Source organism: Perca fluviatilis, chromosome 5, assembly GCF_010015445.1.
Source record: "Perca fluviatilis chromosome 5, GENO_Pfluv_1.0, whole genome shotgun sequence".
In the NCBI taxonomy this organism is placed as follows: Eukaryota; Metazoa; Chordata; class Actinopteri; order Perciformes; family Percidae; genus Perca; species Perca fluviatilis.
Genome location: NC_053116.1, coordinates 32891932 through 32903713, shown reverse-complemented (window position 1 = coordinate 32903713; position 11782 = coordinate 32891932). Strand labels below are relative to the sequence as shown.

General features: G+C 40.3%; 1 protein-coding gene across 1 annotated transcript; it reads left to right on the top strand.

Moving 5' to 3' along the window:
• On the top strand, positions 1-11449 carry tmem106c (transmembrane protein 106C). The gene is made up of 8 exons (XM_039801894.1): positions 1-184; positions 510-783; positions 1657-1720; positions 2310-2469; positions 6153-6293; positions 7073-7122; positions 8006-8059; positions 10495-11449. The coding sequence occupies exons 2-8, from the start codon at positions 570-572 to the stop codon at positions 10634-10636; spliced, it is 825 nt and encodes a 274-aa protein (XP_039657828.1). The 5' UTR covers positions 1-184; positions 510-569; the 3' UTR covers positions 10637-11449.
• The last annotated feature ends 333 nt before the right edge of the window (positions 11450-11782 follow it).

The following is an 11782-nucleotide window of genomic DNA, read 5'->3' as shown; positions in this document are numbered from 1 at the left end:
AGAAGAAAAAGAGGTACGCACTTTGACACATCCTTGGTACGCTTGCGATATGTCTATGGGTACGCACGGCACTTGAAGGCAACACAACATGAACGTAAACTTCGGTCGGTGTGACAGAAAGTAGAGTGTCCGCTGGTGTAAATCTGACTTGGGGATGGCAACGTTGAGTCGTTTGGTGTAAAAGGTAAGTGAAGTTTGTGTAATTGAGATAACTAACGTTACAGACGGCTACAGTCACTGGAAGTTAACAGCTAGCTACCTAGCTAACTTGTAGAACACCTCCGCTAGCAAACAAACGTTAGCTAGCTTAGGGACGCCGCGCATGGACATGGAATTCCGCTAAAGTTACATTTCGACTCTGTCAGCTGATTTAGCTAATAGAGATTGTTATTACTCGCGGACACAGGGCCATTCTCTGTAACGTTAAATCCCAGCTGACCTGTCGCTCCTGAGTCGATTTGCTGCCATTTACTTTGGGGGCTGAATGGCTCGTTCTCATCCACCTGCAGACCGGCGGGCAGTAGTCGGTTCGGGGGAAACTCTGGCTTGACCAGGCGAGTTGAGCCGACATGGGGACACTGTGGTCTCGTAGCGACAGCAGCATGTCGCTCCTCCCGGAGAGGCAGAGGTCCGAGCGGCGAGGAGAGGACAGAGATTCCGATAACGACTCTTTGGATGGGTTCGTCAGACAGGAGGACATAGCTCAGTTCCCCTACGTGGAGTTCACCGGCAAGGATAGCATAACGTGTCCAACATGCCAAGGCACTGGACGAATACCCTCAGGTGAGTAGAAACAACGTTCGGGGGAATACTTTCAACGTTAACGTGACTTCACTTAAGTTTTAGCAGGTAAAAACAGTTTGGTAAATAAACTTAGACCAAGGCCTAAAAGGTATGTACCGTTATCACAGTAAGAGCACATTTAAATATACAATGTCAGTCACAGAAGTGTTGAAAATATTTCGATTTTGCAGTTTGTTTGGAGAGTCTATGTAGTCAGTTTGATCGTATGCAAACTGCTCATACAGTAGCTAAATAGCATACAGGTCTATAATCTATGTGGGAATCACCAGAGGCCCCAACCAATATTATCACGTTACGATATTATTGGGATTTTAAACTGCGATATTCTGCTATATATATATATATATATATATAGCAGAATATCGCAGTATATATATATATATATTGCAATTCCTAGTACCAAAAAGTTAAAGTCTCATGTGCAATTCACGATGCTATGCCGTGTTACATTTCAATCAGCTGAAGCTTTTATCCGAAGCGTGGATTCAATCATGAAGGTACAAACTCCAAACAGCAGGAATCGAGCGTACATTAGCTTCAAATAAGTCTAATAGTCTAGTCCCTAATAGTCGTCTGTATGTTGCTCTCCGTGTTACTGCTCATTCACATTCCTATTGAATGGCCTCAGGCAATGCAACCTGATGAAACCGACACTTTGATTAGCCGACAAGAACTTTTCTAATAGCATAGCATCGCACGTGCTGTATTTCATTTAAAGAAGGAAATGCTGTCATCATGCATTTCAGAGGCTTTGCCTTGTGTACAAAAATATGTTTAAGGGAAGCCAGTTTTAACAGTCTATGGTGGAGACACTAATCAATGTTGCATGACCTGTTATCTCTTGCCTGATAGAACAAGTGAATGAACTGGTTGCATTGATCCCATACAGCGACCAAAGGCTGCGACCCCAAAGGACGTGAGTAACCAAAACTTCCTAATGTGTACCCGGTTCTCCTAGTGCTGAACAGATTGTATTTCTCTGCCCACTGTACGTTTATTTCTGTTGTAAGTCAAATGGTATTTATTGGCTATTCAAAAGAAATTGATCCAGGCGTGTACAAGCTTTTCTCTGTGTATGGTGCACGAGTTATAATAGAGAGAACCTACTAGGGCTGCACAATATATTGTTTTTTTTTAATCGCCATCGCAATATTTACTGGCGCAATATGCACATTGCTGAAGGCTGCGACATATCGCGATAGACACGATGAAAGAAAATATCAATAGAAAACTGCACGTTAAAATGTAACTGTCATTCTTTTTTTTTTTAGTGGTGCCTTTTATATCCACTAACATGTTCAATAAAGGAATGTTGTAAATTATTTCCTTCTCGTTTTAAATTCAACAAGTAATTTGTTGTATTTTAGAAGAATATTGAAAGCAGCAGAACGCTTTAACACACTTTAATATGTTATCGCAATATCGTTATCGCGATTTTACATATTTACATATATTTCATATTTTCCTCATATCGTGCAGCCCTAGAACCTCCGTTTGTGTTGTAGGAAGCTGTATGTGGTCCTGTCAGTTGTGTTGTGCCTCCTGGCGTCGTCGCTCGTGGCCTTCTTCCTCTTCCCTCGCTCCGTGGTTGTGGTGGATGATGGGATACACTCAGTGACTGTGCACTTTGACCGCTCCAACATGAAGGTCCTAATGAACATGACGGTACGTGTTCTCTCATACTTGCAGCATAGCATAACTAACCCCAATGAAGAAGAATAAAAATGATTTACAGTGTGATTTCTGCAAGGATCTGTACCATGCAAAGATGCTTTTTTTTTAGTCTGTAGAAGGCGATTTTTAGGCTGGGTCGTCTCTGCAGCACCACAGTACTTAATTCAGAATGGTTTCACACCTATTTTGCCTTTTACAAATGCTGCAAAAAGGTGCCCATCTCTGTTTTACATTTCAAACATGTGTTGGTACTTATTAGTCCTATTTTGGAAAGCCTATTTGGTGTCCAGTAGTACCGGTGCAACATTTTATGCTGAATAAAGTTCCCCCTAGCTTCCTTGGTTTTATTTACCATTACATGAGCCATGTATCCATGTCAATTGCACAATCATGGTCTCTCTGCCAAATTATTCTCAAATTTTCACATGTGCTACTAGTTAAATAAATTGAGTTTTTGTAAAATGTTGACGCCTTATGGTTAAACGGATTGTCAAGATAGTCAACAATTGGGTTACCCACTTCACCTGACTGAAACTTTTTCATCACACAGTGTCTGATTTGCTAACTCACTTAGCTGGATTTGATTGTTGGCGATTTGGCATGATCTTGGATTGTTTAGTTCTTCGACGCTCATCCTGGACTTGCTGTCATAGCAACAGGTGCGCAATCTTAAACCTGCTCGCGAGCAGGCTTATTTCATGTCAACAGGATTAGATCCTGGCTATATAAACGGAGGTGATATGGGAAGTCTGTCGCAGCCATGTGTTGTCCGTTTTTACGTCAGGAACCTGTTGCTGAAGGTGCCAGAATAATTCAAAGAGCTTTTCGAAGCAATCGCGTTTTGCGAGATCGACAGGATCCTTCAGCGCAGCGCGATAATCTACTGATAGATATCGTTTTTCTCGGGAGGGTCTCATCTACATTATCAACTTGTTGGAGCCACACGTTAAAAGTTTGACTCGTCGGAAAAGAGAACACAATGGCATTACAATGAACTACACAAGGAAAAAATTTGATCAATAACCTATTGCAAAACATTACTACATTAAGTTATGCAGTTTTCACCTTCACAAGTCAAAGCAATTGACTCAATATTTATCTGTTGGAATGACTGTACCAGCCATTTGGATTATAGACATACTTAATTTAATGCAGCAACAAATTATTTGCACTGTAGCAAGATGATTTAAAACTCATTTACCTGTAATTAAGGTGTTGCTGTTACTGGTCCCTGGCTGTAGGTCTAAGGAAGAGCTGCCCCCAGGGATGCCCTCCACAATGGGTCGGTTCGCATTTAGCCCAAGGGCCAGCTCTTCTGCCGGGGTATAATGTGGGGGTGCAGGACTACCACCTTTTTTTTTTTATGCTCCGCCTTTTTCTTGGTTGCTGTTATAAACAGACAAACGCATCATTTAAAATGTTTTGGGGTAAAAGAGACTAAACATTAGAAGTAGAAAATCTTACCAGTTTGAAGAATATTCTTGTACTTCACTTTTACTTGTTCCCATGTTCTAGTGGGTCCTGAGCTGGCTCTGACATTAAGCAATTATGAAATAATTAAAATACAAGAATATATACTGTAATAAGTGATATAACCATAACATGGAACACTTACGGATTTAATTTGTCTGCTTCTTTTTGCCAGCCCTCTCTCCTGGCTTTTGCAGACTTTGAGGTGTTCCCTGGCGTTTTAATTATTGTTTCAAACTCAGCATACCCTTCCAGTAATAGTTCTTGCTCCGCTGCGTTGAAAAACTGAGCGCGCTCTTTGGCCACGGTGAGCAGCCAATAGCAGCGTTGCTGATCAAAGTTTCTGCTATCGACACATCTCCCCTTTTAAACAGTGCATGAACGCACAATTATCTCACTAACTCAATCCAGCTATACTAATCATCAACAGCAGGTGTGTTCGAAGAACCTAATTAGCCAGATCATGATTAGCACGATGATATCATCTAGGATGTGTCATTTGATCTCGGATGTTTTAAGCAACGTACGAAGAATGGACCCCTGGATTGAGCCAAAGCGAGGCCTCCGGCTGTTTGTAAAGTGAGAGTTTGTGCATTTTATGAACCTTTTCCCAGACCTCACACGAGTGCTTAACAATTGGATTGATCTCCTTCCCTTTGTCATTCCGATGTTGGGATATCACATTTATAGGATGAAATGGTGTAGCAATAGTCTTCTCTGTAGTGGCCCACTCTAAGCCAGACACCGTTCCTCTCCAATGGTTGGCAATCTTAGCCCTTTCAAATGACAGACTATACAGTCTAACATCAGGCAGGCAGAGCCCTCCTTTATCTTTGGGTGTTTTTTTGCCTACACTCATTGATATAAATGAGTTGGACATATTATTAGAAACACCTGTGACCTAGGTGTATCTAATGAACTGGCTACTCAATATCTTGAAACATTTCCCACTCACTAGAATTTAGATCTGTATGGTATAGTAAATCTTATTTGATTGCATGGTCACTTTCCAGTCTAGGAGCACAGTACCTTGTTTTGTTTTTATGCATCCAAACTAGAGCTGATGTGATTAGTCGATGAATTGATGGAATGATAAACTATGTCGATAAGCGATTTCAGTCACTTTTCAAGTAAAACTGCTTCAATGCTTAATATCTTCCTCCCTTTTTCATAATGACAGTAAACTGAATATCTTTGGGTTTTGGACTTATGTGTGGACAAATTGTAATTGCCATTTTCACAAACTTTTGACAGGAAAATTCATCGATTTTTAATCTAGACAATAATAATGATGACAATACTTGTGCACTGTGACCACTTTGCCATGTCTCGATGATGTACAAGTCAAGTCTTTCAGCTGGAGCTACTTCTTAACCCTTGTGTTGTCTTCGGGTCAAATTTGCCCCGTTTTCGAAATATTTATATCAGAAATATGGGTTTCTCTTTAACTACCTAATTTTAATTACCCCAAAAAAACATGGATCATTCCATACAACGGGCTGTGCAAGTACAACAAAAGATAGGATCTCTACTTTCATTGAATTTTGGGTGTTTTATTCAATGTTTCGAAACAGTATCCTCACTGAACATTGACTATATATATATATATATATATATATATATATATATATATATATATATATATAATATAATATAATATAAAAAAAAGAAAGAAAGCGACAAAAAGGTGTTGATTTTCAGTTTTGACCGGGGAGGACCTGCGGGTGCATGGTCGAATGGAAGACAACACAAAGGTTAATTCATGGTTGAGATTGTGAAATGCATGTTTCTGCAGGTCTGGACCTGAAGTATCTCAGCCAAAAAAAATAAAATAAAAAAAGACATTTAAGTTGTTCTTTGCGAGTGTAGCCTCACTTGATGTACGCTGGTCTAATTGGAACCTGTAATCCAATACAGTATCGTTGCAATACATGTTTGCTGTTATGGCACACTTGAGGCACTACTTTAGAAACTGCTATTTCATGTTGCATGTTTCAAGTTTTTGTCACTTCCTGTGTGTAGACAAATGTATTGCCAATGACTACCAGAATTAAAATCTTTTGGGGATGTATTGTTACAAAACCTGGTGCAGAATAGTCATTGTGTATTATTATTTAATTTTTTATATATATATATATTTTTTTTTTTGTATTCCCTGTGTATCTTTAAAAAAAAAAAAAACTTATTTACTTTCTTCTTCTCAGAGCACTCTGAACCTCAGCAACCCAAACTTCTTCTCGGTGCTGGTGCAGAGTGTGAACTGCCAGGTCCTTTACATGAAGACGGTGATCGGAACTCAGCAGCTCGACAACGTCACCACCATCCTGCCGCTCAGTCAGATACAGGTAGGGTAGAAAACGAGCCGTTCGAATGAAACGACCTTTCATCGAACAAAGACGACATTCAGTTGATGTCGTTCATGTAAGGGGGTTTTACATTGTTTTTGCATAGGCATTTGTTTAGTATATTAGTAAATATTAACCCAATGGACTTTAATAAAACCATCACTGATTGGTTGGGACACTGCTTCCAGGTCCAAAGATCAGTGTGCAGTCAAACTGTAAACTGTAAAGCTCGCTGCAGGCGAGCCGGCTACATACAGGATGTGGTCTCTGTTTGATAGGGTTGTAAATGCTTGAAGAAAACACGCACACGCGCACACACTGTTATTCTGCTTTCCTCTTACTGTCAACAAAACCAACAATGACTTGATGCGAAGTGTTTTCTGCGTCGCCCAACCCTGATAAATATCTCATTTCTCCACACTGTTGACTACCGTGAATATGGGCACTAGTAGTTTTATTTTGAATCGATCCAACAGACACCATCCCGCAATAAATACTTACTGGTAGTTCTGTGGCTGAAAATAGTATGTAAATGTACTAACTGTACTTCTGTGTGAGTACCATTTGCTAAACATTGCAGTACCCAGCTGTTTTTAGGGAATTATTTTGCCTTTTGTAGAAGAAAAAAAAAAGAGAGAAATGTTTGTGACCTGATGTGTTTTTTAAAGATTACCATCTTCGCTGAGAGCCATAGTCCGTTTGGGGAAGCAGAAAGTTTTAAGAGAGACACTCCCACACTCTCCCAATGCGCAAAAATGGTTTTGTTTTGTCTTCCGCAGGTGAACTACACGGTCAGTGTGGCGATTGGTGGCAGCGCACCCTACGTCTAGTAAGTTTCTCTACCTTAACTTCCATAAACTGAAATGCAACATTTTCCAAATGAGGACAGAATTTGCCATTGGCTTAAAGGGCTACTCCAGCGATTTTTAAATTCAGACTTGCATAAAGTAGGATTCATAATAGAATGGTTGAAGTTAAAGCAGCAGAAGTTGAGGTCTGATGCACAAAATGTGGGGAGTGCCCCTTTTTAACCTAAAAGCAACACATTAAAGGTCCAATGTGTAGGAATTTCTCCCATCTAGCGTTGAGATTGCATATCGCAATCGACTCTCTCGCGCCACGCAGTTCAAAGTACGTATTACAGCTACGGTAGACTTCACGCTTCAATAAGCCGGTCTCTTGCTCTTTTCAATCTCCTTTTTCTTTTTTCTTGGCAAAGAAGAAGACTCCTGTTCTTGAAATTTGGATTTTGAATACGTGCGGTCCTCCATGTTTCCTTCTTCAAACTTGCCGGGGGCCCGGGAAGCTACGATAGCCATTAGCAGCATTAGCAGCAGCTGTGAGTTTATCATGTGACAGCGAAAACGCGAAAGGCGGAGCAGTATGTCCTGTATGTCCCTTACAGGCTAACGTATTTCAAGATGGCGCATGAATATTGAGCCTCTACCCCAGCTCATGCGAATGCAAATGTAAAATTTCAAGCCAAAAGGAATATTTAGAATTGATGGTGGAGGTAAATATTCATTCACGTTTTTGACCGGGCAACACAGATTTTGATAATGAACAGCTAAACACGTTACACACTGGACCTTTTTAAAGAGTTTTTATGTGTTGGCAATAAAGTCGCATGTAAATGAGTGGAATAATAATGTTCCAATAATCAGTATTCCATTGTAACAACCCAAACCTTTTCTGTTTTGCTTCTCTTTCAGTGCCTTCTGCACCATGCCCAGCATTAAGGTCCACAACATTGTCGTATATATGCAGTAAGTAAAAGTACAGTACTTGTTAGCTACTGTATAAAGTTTTGGGCAATTGGGGCTCCTGGGTAGCTCACCTGGTAGAGCACGCGCCCATATATAGAGGTTTACTCCTCGACAAAGCGGCCGTGGGTTCGACTCCGACCTGCGGCCCTTTGCTACATGTCATTCCCCTCTCGCTCGCTCTCTCCTCTTTCATGTCTCTGTCTGTCCTATAAAAATAGAGGCCTAAATGCCCCCAAATTGAATGTTTAAAATCATAATTGATAATCATAAAGACATTTCTGTCCTAAAAACCTCTGTGCAGTAAAAAAAAACAAAAAAAACGTGCACCTATTTGTAATTTAATTCCGTTACTTAAAATTGTTCTGGACAGGAGTATTATTTTTTCATCTTGAAACATGGATATATGTTATATGATATGGCAGGTTGCAGCACCATAATTTAATTCTTGTAACAAGTTGATTTTCAGTCAGCTTTTTATAAGAAAATCAAACTTTTAAGGACTTAATTCCAGACGGAAATAACTTGATACAAGGGAGAATCCGTCACATTTTAGAAAACTGATGATAACAAATCGTATTCAAAAAATAATTTTGCAAAAACTAACCATAGCTATCCAATAAATGTTGTGGATTATAGTTCCAATAGCAATAGTTCCATCTTAAATGTAGTAGAGTAGAAGTATAAATTAGTATAGAATCAAACCTGTGTTTATGTCCAATACTCGAGTAATTGTACTTAGTTACTCTCCACTGCTGCACTATCATAACCTTTGCTTATCAGCCTACAATCAAGAGGCAGCTGGGCACTGTGTGTCGTGTTAAGTAACTCGAAGAGACAATGTTACCACAGAACATAAACCACTTCTTTAAAATGATGGCTTGTATTATTGTAGTGCACCATCACCAACTCCACAGTTGTTGCTTTTCAGTTTAGACCAGGGGTCTTCAACGTTTTTTAGCCCAAGGACCCCTAACCTGAAAGAGAGACGAGCAGTGACCCCCTTATTACATGTATTGAATAAAATGAAGTTGCATAATAATCTGGGCCTGCAATAACGCGTAGGGTGGCCTAAGGCCTATATACATACCCTTTTATGGTGCCCTACAATACTAAGCTATTACAATTATTTACATATTCATATATCAGCATGATTTAATGTCAAACACACAGTGAATCCATAAGCTTACCTGATGGCTACCTTACAGGCCAGTCACCGTATCGTCCCTGTTTCTGAGGTTTGTTATTGTTTTTGAGGAATGGGCCGATTTATCTTTGCTAATAATATGTTGGATTCATGTTCATATTTTAATTTTGGGGGGAAAAAAAACTTTCAAAAATGATTAAAGTGCCCATATTATCTACACGCATACAAAGTTGGGAAAAAAAACAACCATCCATGCTGTTGGTGAGATACGGTTTCTGAATGTGTCCTGCCTTCAGTCTCTGGGTGAGCTGGTCAGAATCGGCAGGGCTTTCTACATCGGTAGCAGAGACAAGGTGGCTAACCGTAGCATGCTAGCTCGTTCTCAATGGCAGAACACTGCTACAACACACGGGTTCACCATAATCTACAAAAGAACTACTTACATGTCCCTGTTCTGCAGCTATTCCACGCAAAGTTGGAAGTGTGCCCTCGTTTAGAAGGAGTCTCCCGGCTAATCCTGCCTCGTACTGACTGAAGTTGGAGAAACGGCTAGCTAGCTGATGGGATCCTTACCTAGCTACTGCGCATGTGCGCCTCCCAACAAAGATGGGATAGAAGTGAGATGCCTCACTCTGTAGCTAAAACAGAGAGCTCAACACACAGGGTGAAAAGAGGAGCTGCAGCAACGTGTAGTACAACAAAAAATATGGGGTTTTCTGAAAAATTAAACCATGTAAACCTATTCTGGTACAACCTCAAAATACAATTATGAACCTGAAATGAGCATAATATGGGCACTCCAAACAATAATTTTGCGGCCCCCCCTGCATTGACTCTGAGGACCCACCTAGGGGTCGCGGACCACCTGTTGAAGATCCCTGGTTTAGACAAAAATAATCATAATTTCACATTTTCTTTTCCCCGGGTGCAGTTCTTCCTGCTACTTGTCAATAAATATTTAAGCGTATAATAGCAGAGAGGGCTGTCAGAAAGCTCGTCTTCTCATTGGTCACTTCTCTGTGTGTATGTGTGTGTGTATATATATATATATATATATATATATAAATATAAATATAAATATAAATATAAATATAAATAAATAAATAAATAAATAAATTAAATTTAAATAAATATACATGAATGCATGGTTCTGCTGCACTGCTAGCAAAGCATGCAAACTATTTGTATCTACAACAGGGGGCCCTGCAGAAAATTTTTGGGATAAATAAATATCGATAAATCGATATTGGTCTTCATTTGTGCATCGTCTTGCTTGTTTTGTTTTTTTCAGAACCGCGGTGAAAACCTCAAACATGGTGCGAACGTCCCAGAACAGCCTGGAGGCCTATCGCTACATAGACTGTGGTTCCAACACCACATGGCACAGCCACCACTCGGCAGCCACGTCCCGTCTCAACCTCCCTCTGCTGTGACTGAGCGAGCGAGCGAGCGGAACAGTCCCGGGAACAGGCGGCTGGCTCACTTCTCTGGAGGAGGTTGGGAGACCTTTTAACGGAGATGTCGGTTGCACACTCCAGGATGGATTTCGCAGACATAACCACCAGCAGCAAAATGCCAAACGGTGCTTTCTTCTAAGCTCGCACAGAATAGGTAACATCAAGTAGCCGTTAACTTCCATTGCCATTCAATGATTAAGCTGGAAAACAGGGCTGCGCCAAGTGAGTGTTTGTAAAAAGGTAACCGCTATTTTTTTTCTTCTTTTAACTGAACGTGGGTTTTTCATCGGACAGCCCAGAGGCAACAGATATAGGTGTTGTTGGCGGTTGCCGTCAGGCGTAGATACCTCTTGCCCTAGCAGCTCCTTGTGGTTTTAATTTGCATTTGTGGGGGCTAAAGATCGCCTGAACTCATCGTGTCTAGAAACACGTTGGAAAAGGCAGTTCTGCTATTTCAAACTTGCTGACAGATTGTGTCACATGCTCTGCTGGTTGAAAATGGAGCGACAAATTGAACGAGTCGTTGCCAACGAGCTCTCTGTGGCCCTGTTTCGGAAGCAGGCGGAATGTCAGAGAAAGCTCTCTTTCTTTCAGGGGAATGGCCGGCATTCCAAGCTGACAATGACGTGCCAGTGATTTTTTTTTTTTTAGTTTTTTTGCTATAGCTTTAATTAACAGAGCTCTGTCTGTGTCTGCTGCTGTCGTAACATCAGGAGAGCATTCTTCAGCATACCTTGAATGACCTTTTTTTGGGGATTTGTAACACTGAAGACTACTGACGTTTTTCTTAAAAAAAAAAAAAAGAAAACGGAAGTGGAGGAGGAGCTGGCCTGCTGTTTTCTATTTTAGATTTAATGCGACCACAGAAGGGATAATTCAATGAGTTTCAGTTTTTGCACCTGGAAACGGACACCTTGTTAAACCTCTTGCTTTTGCTGCGTTAAAATTAAGTTGAAAATATCATTTACACATTTAACATATCACAGAGGTTTTTAAATGAATTGATGAGTTTTTATTTTTTGTATTTCATTACACAAGTCTAAAAAAAAATATTAATGCCTCATATTGAGATATTAACTAGGGTACCGTGGAGTGAGATCATACATTTCTTTACCATTTACA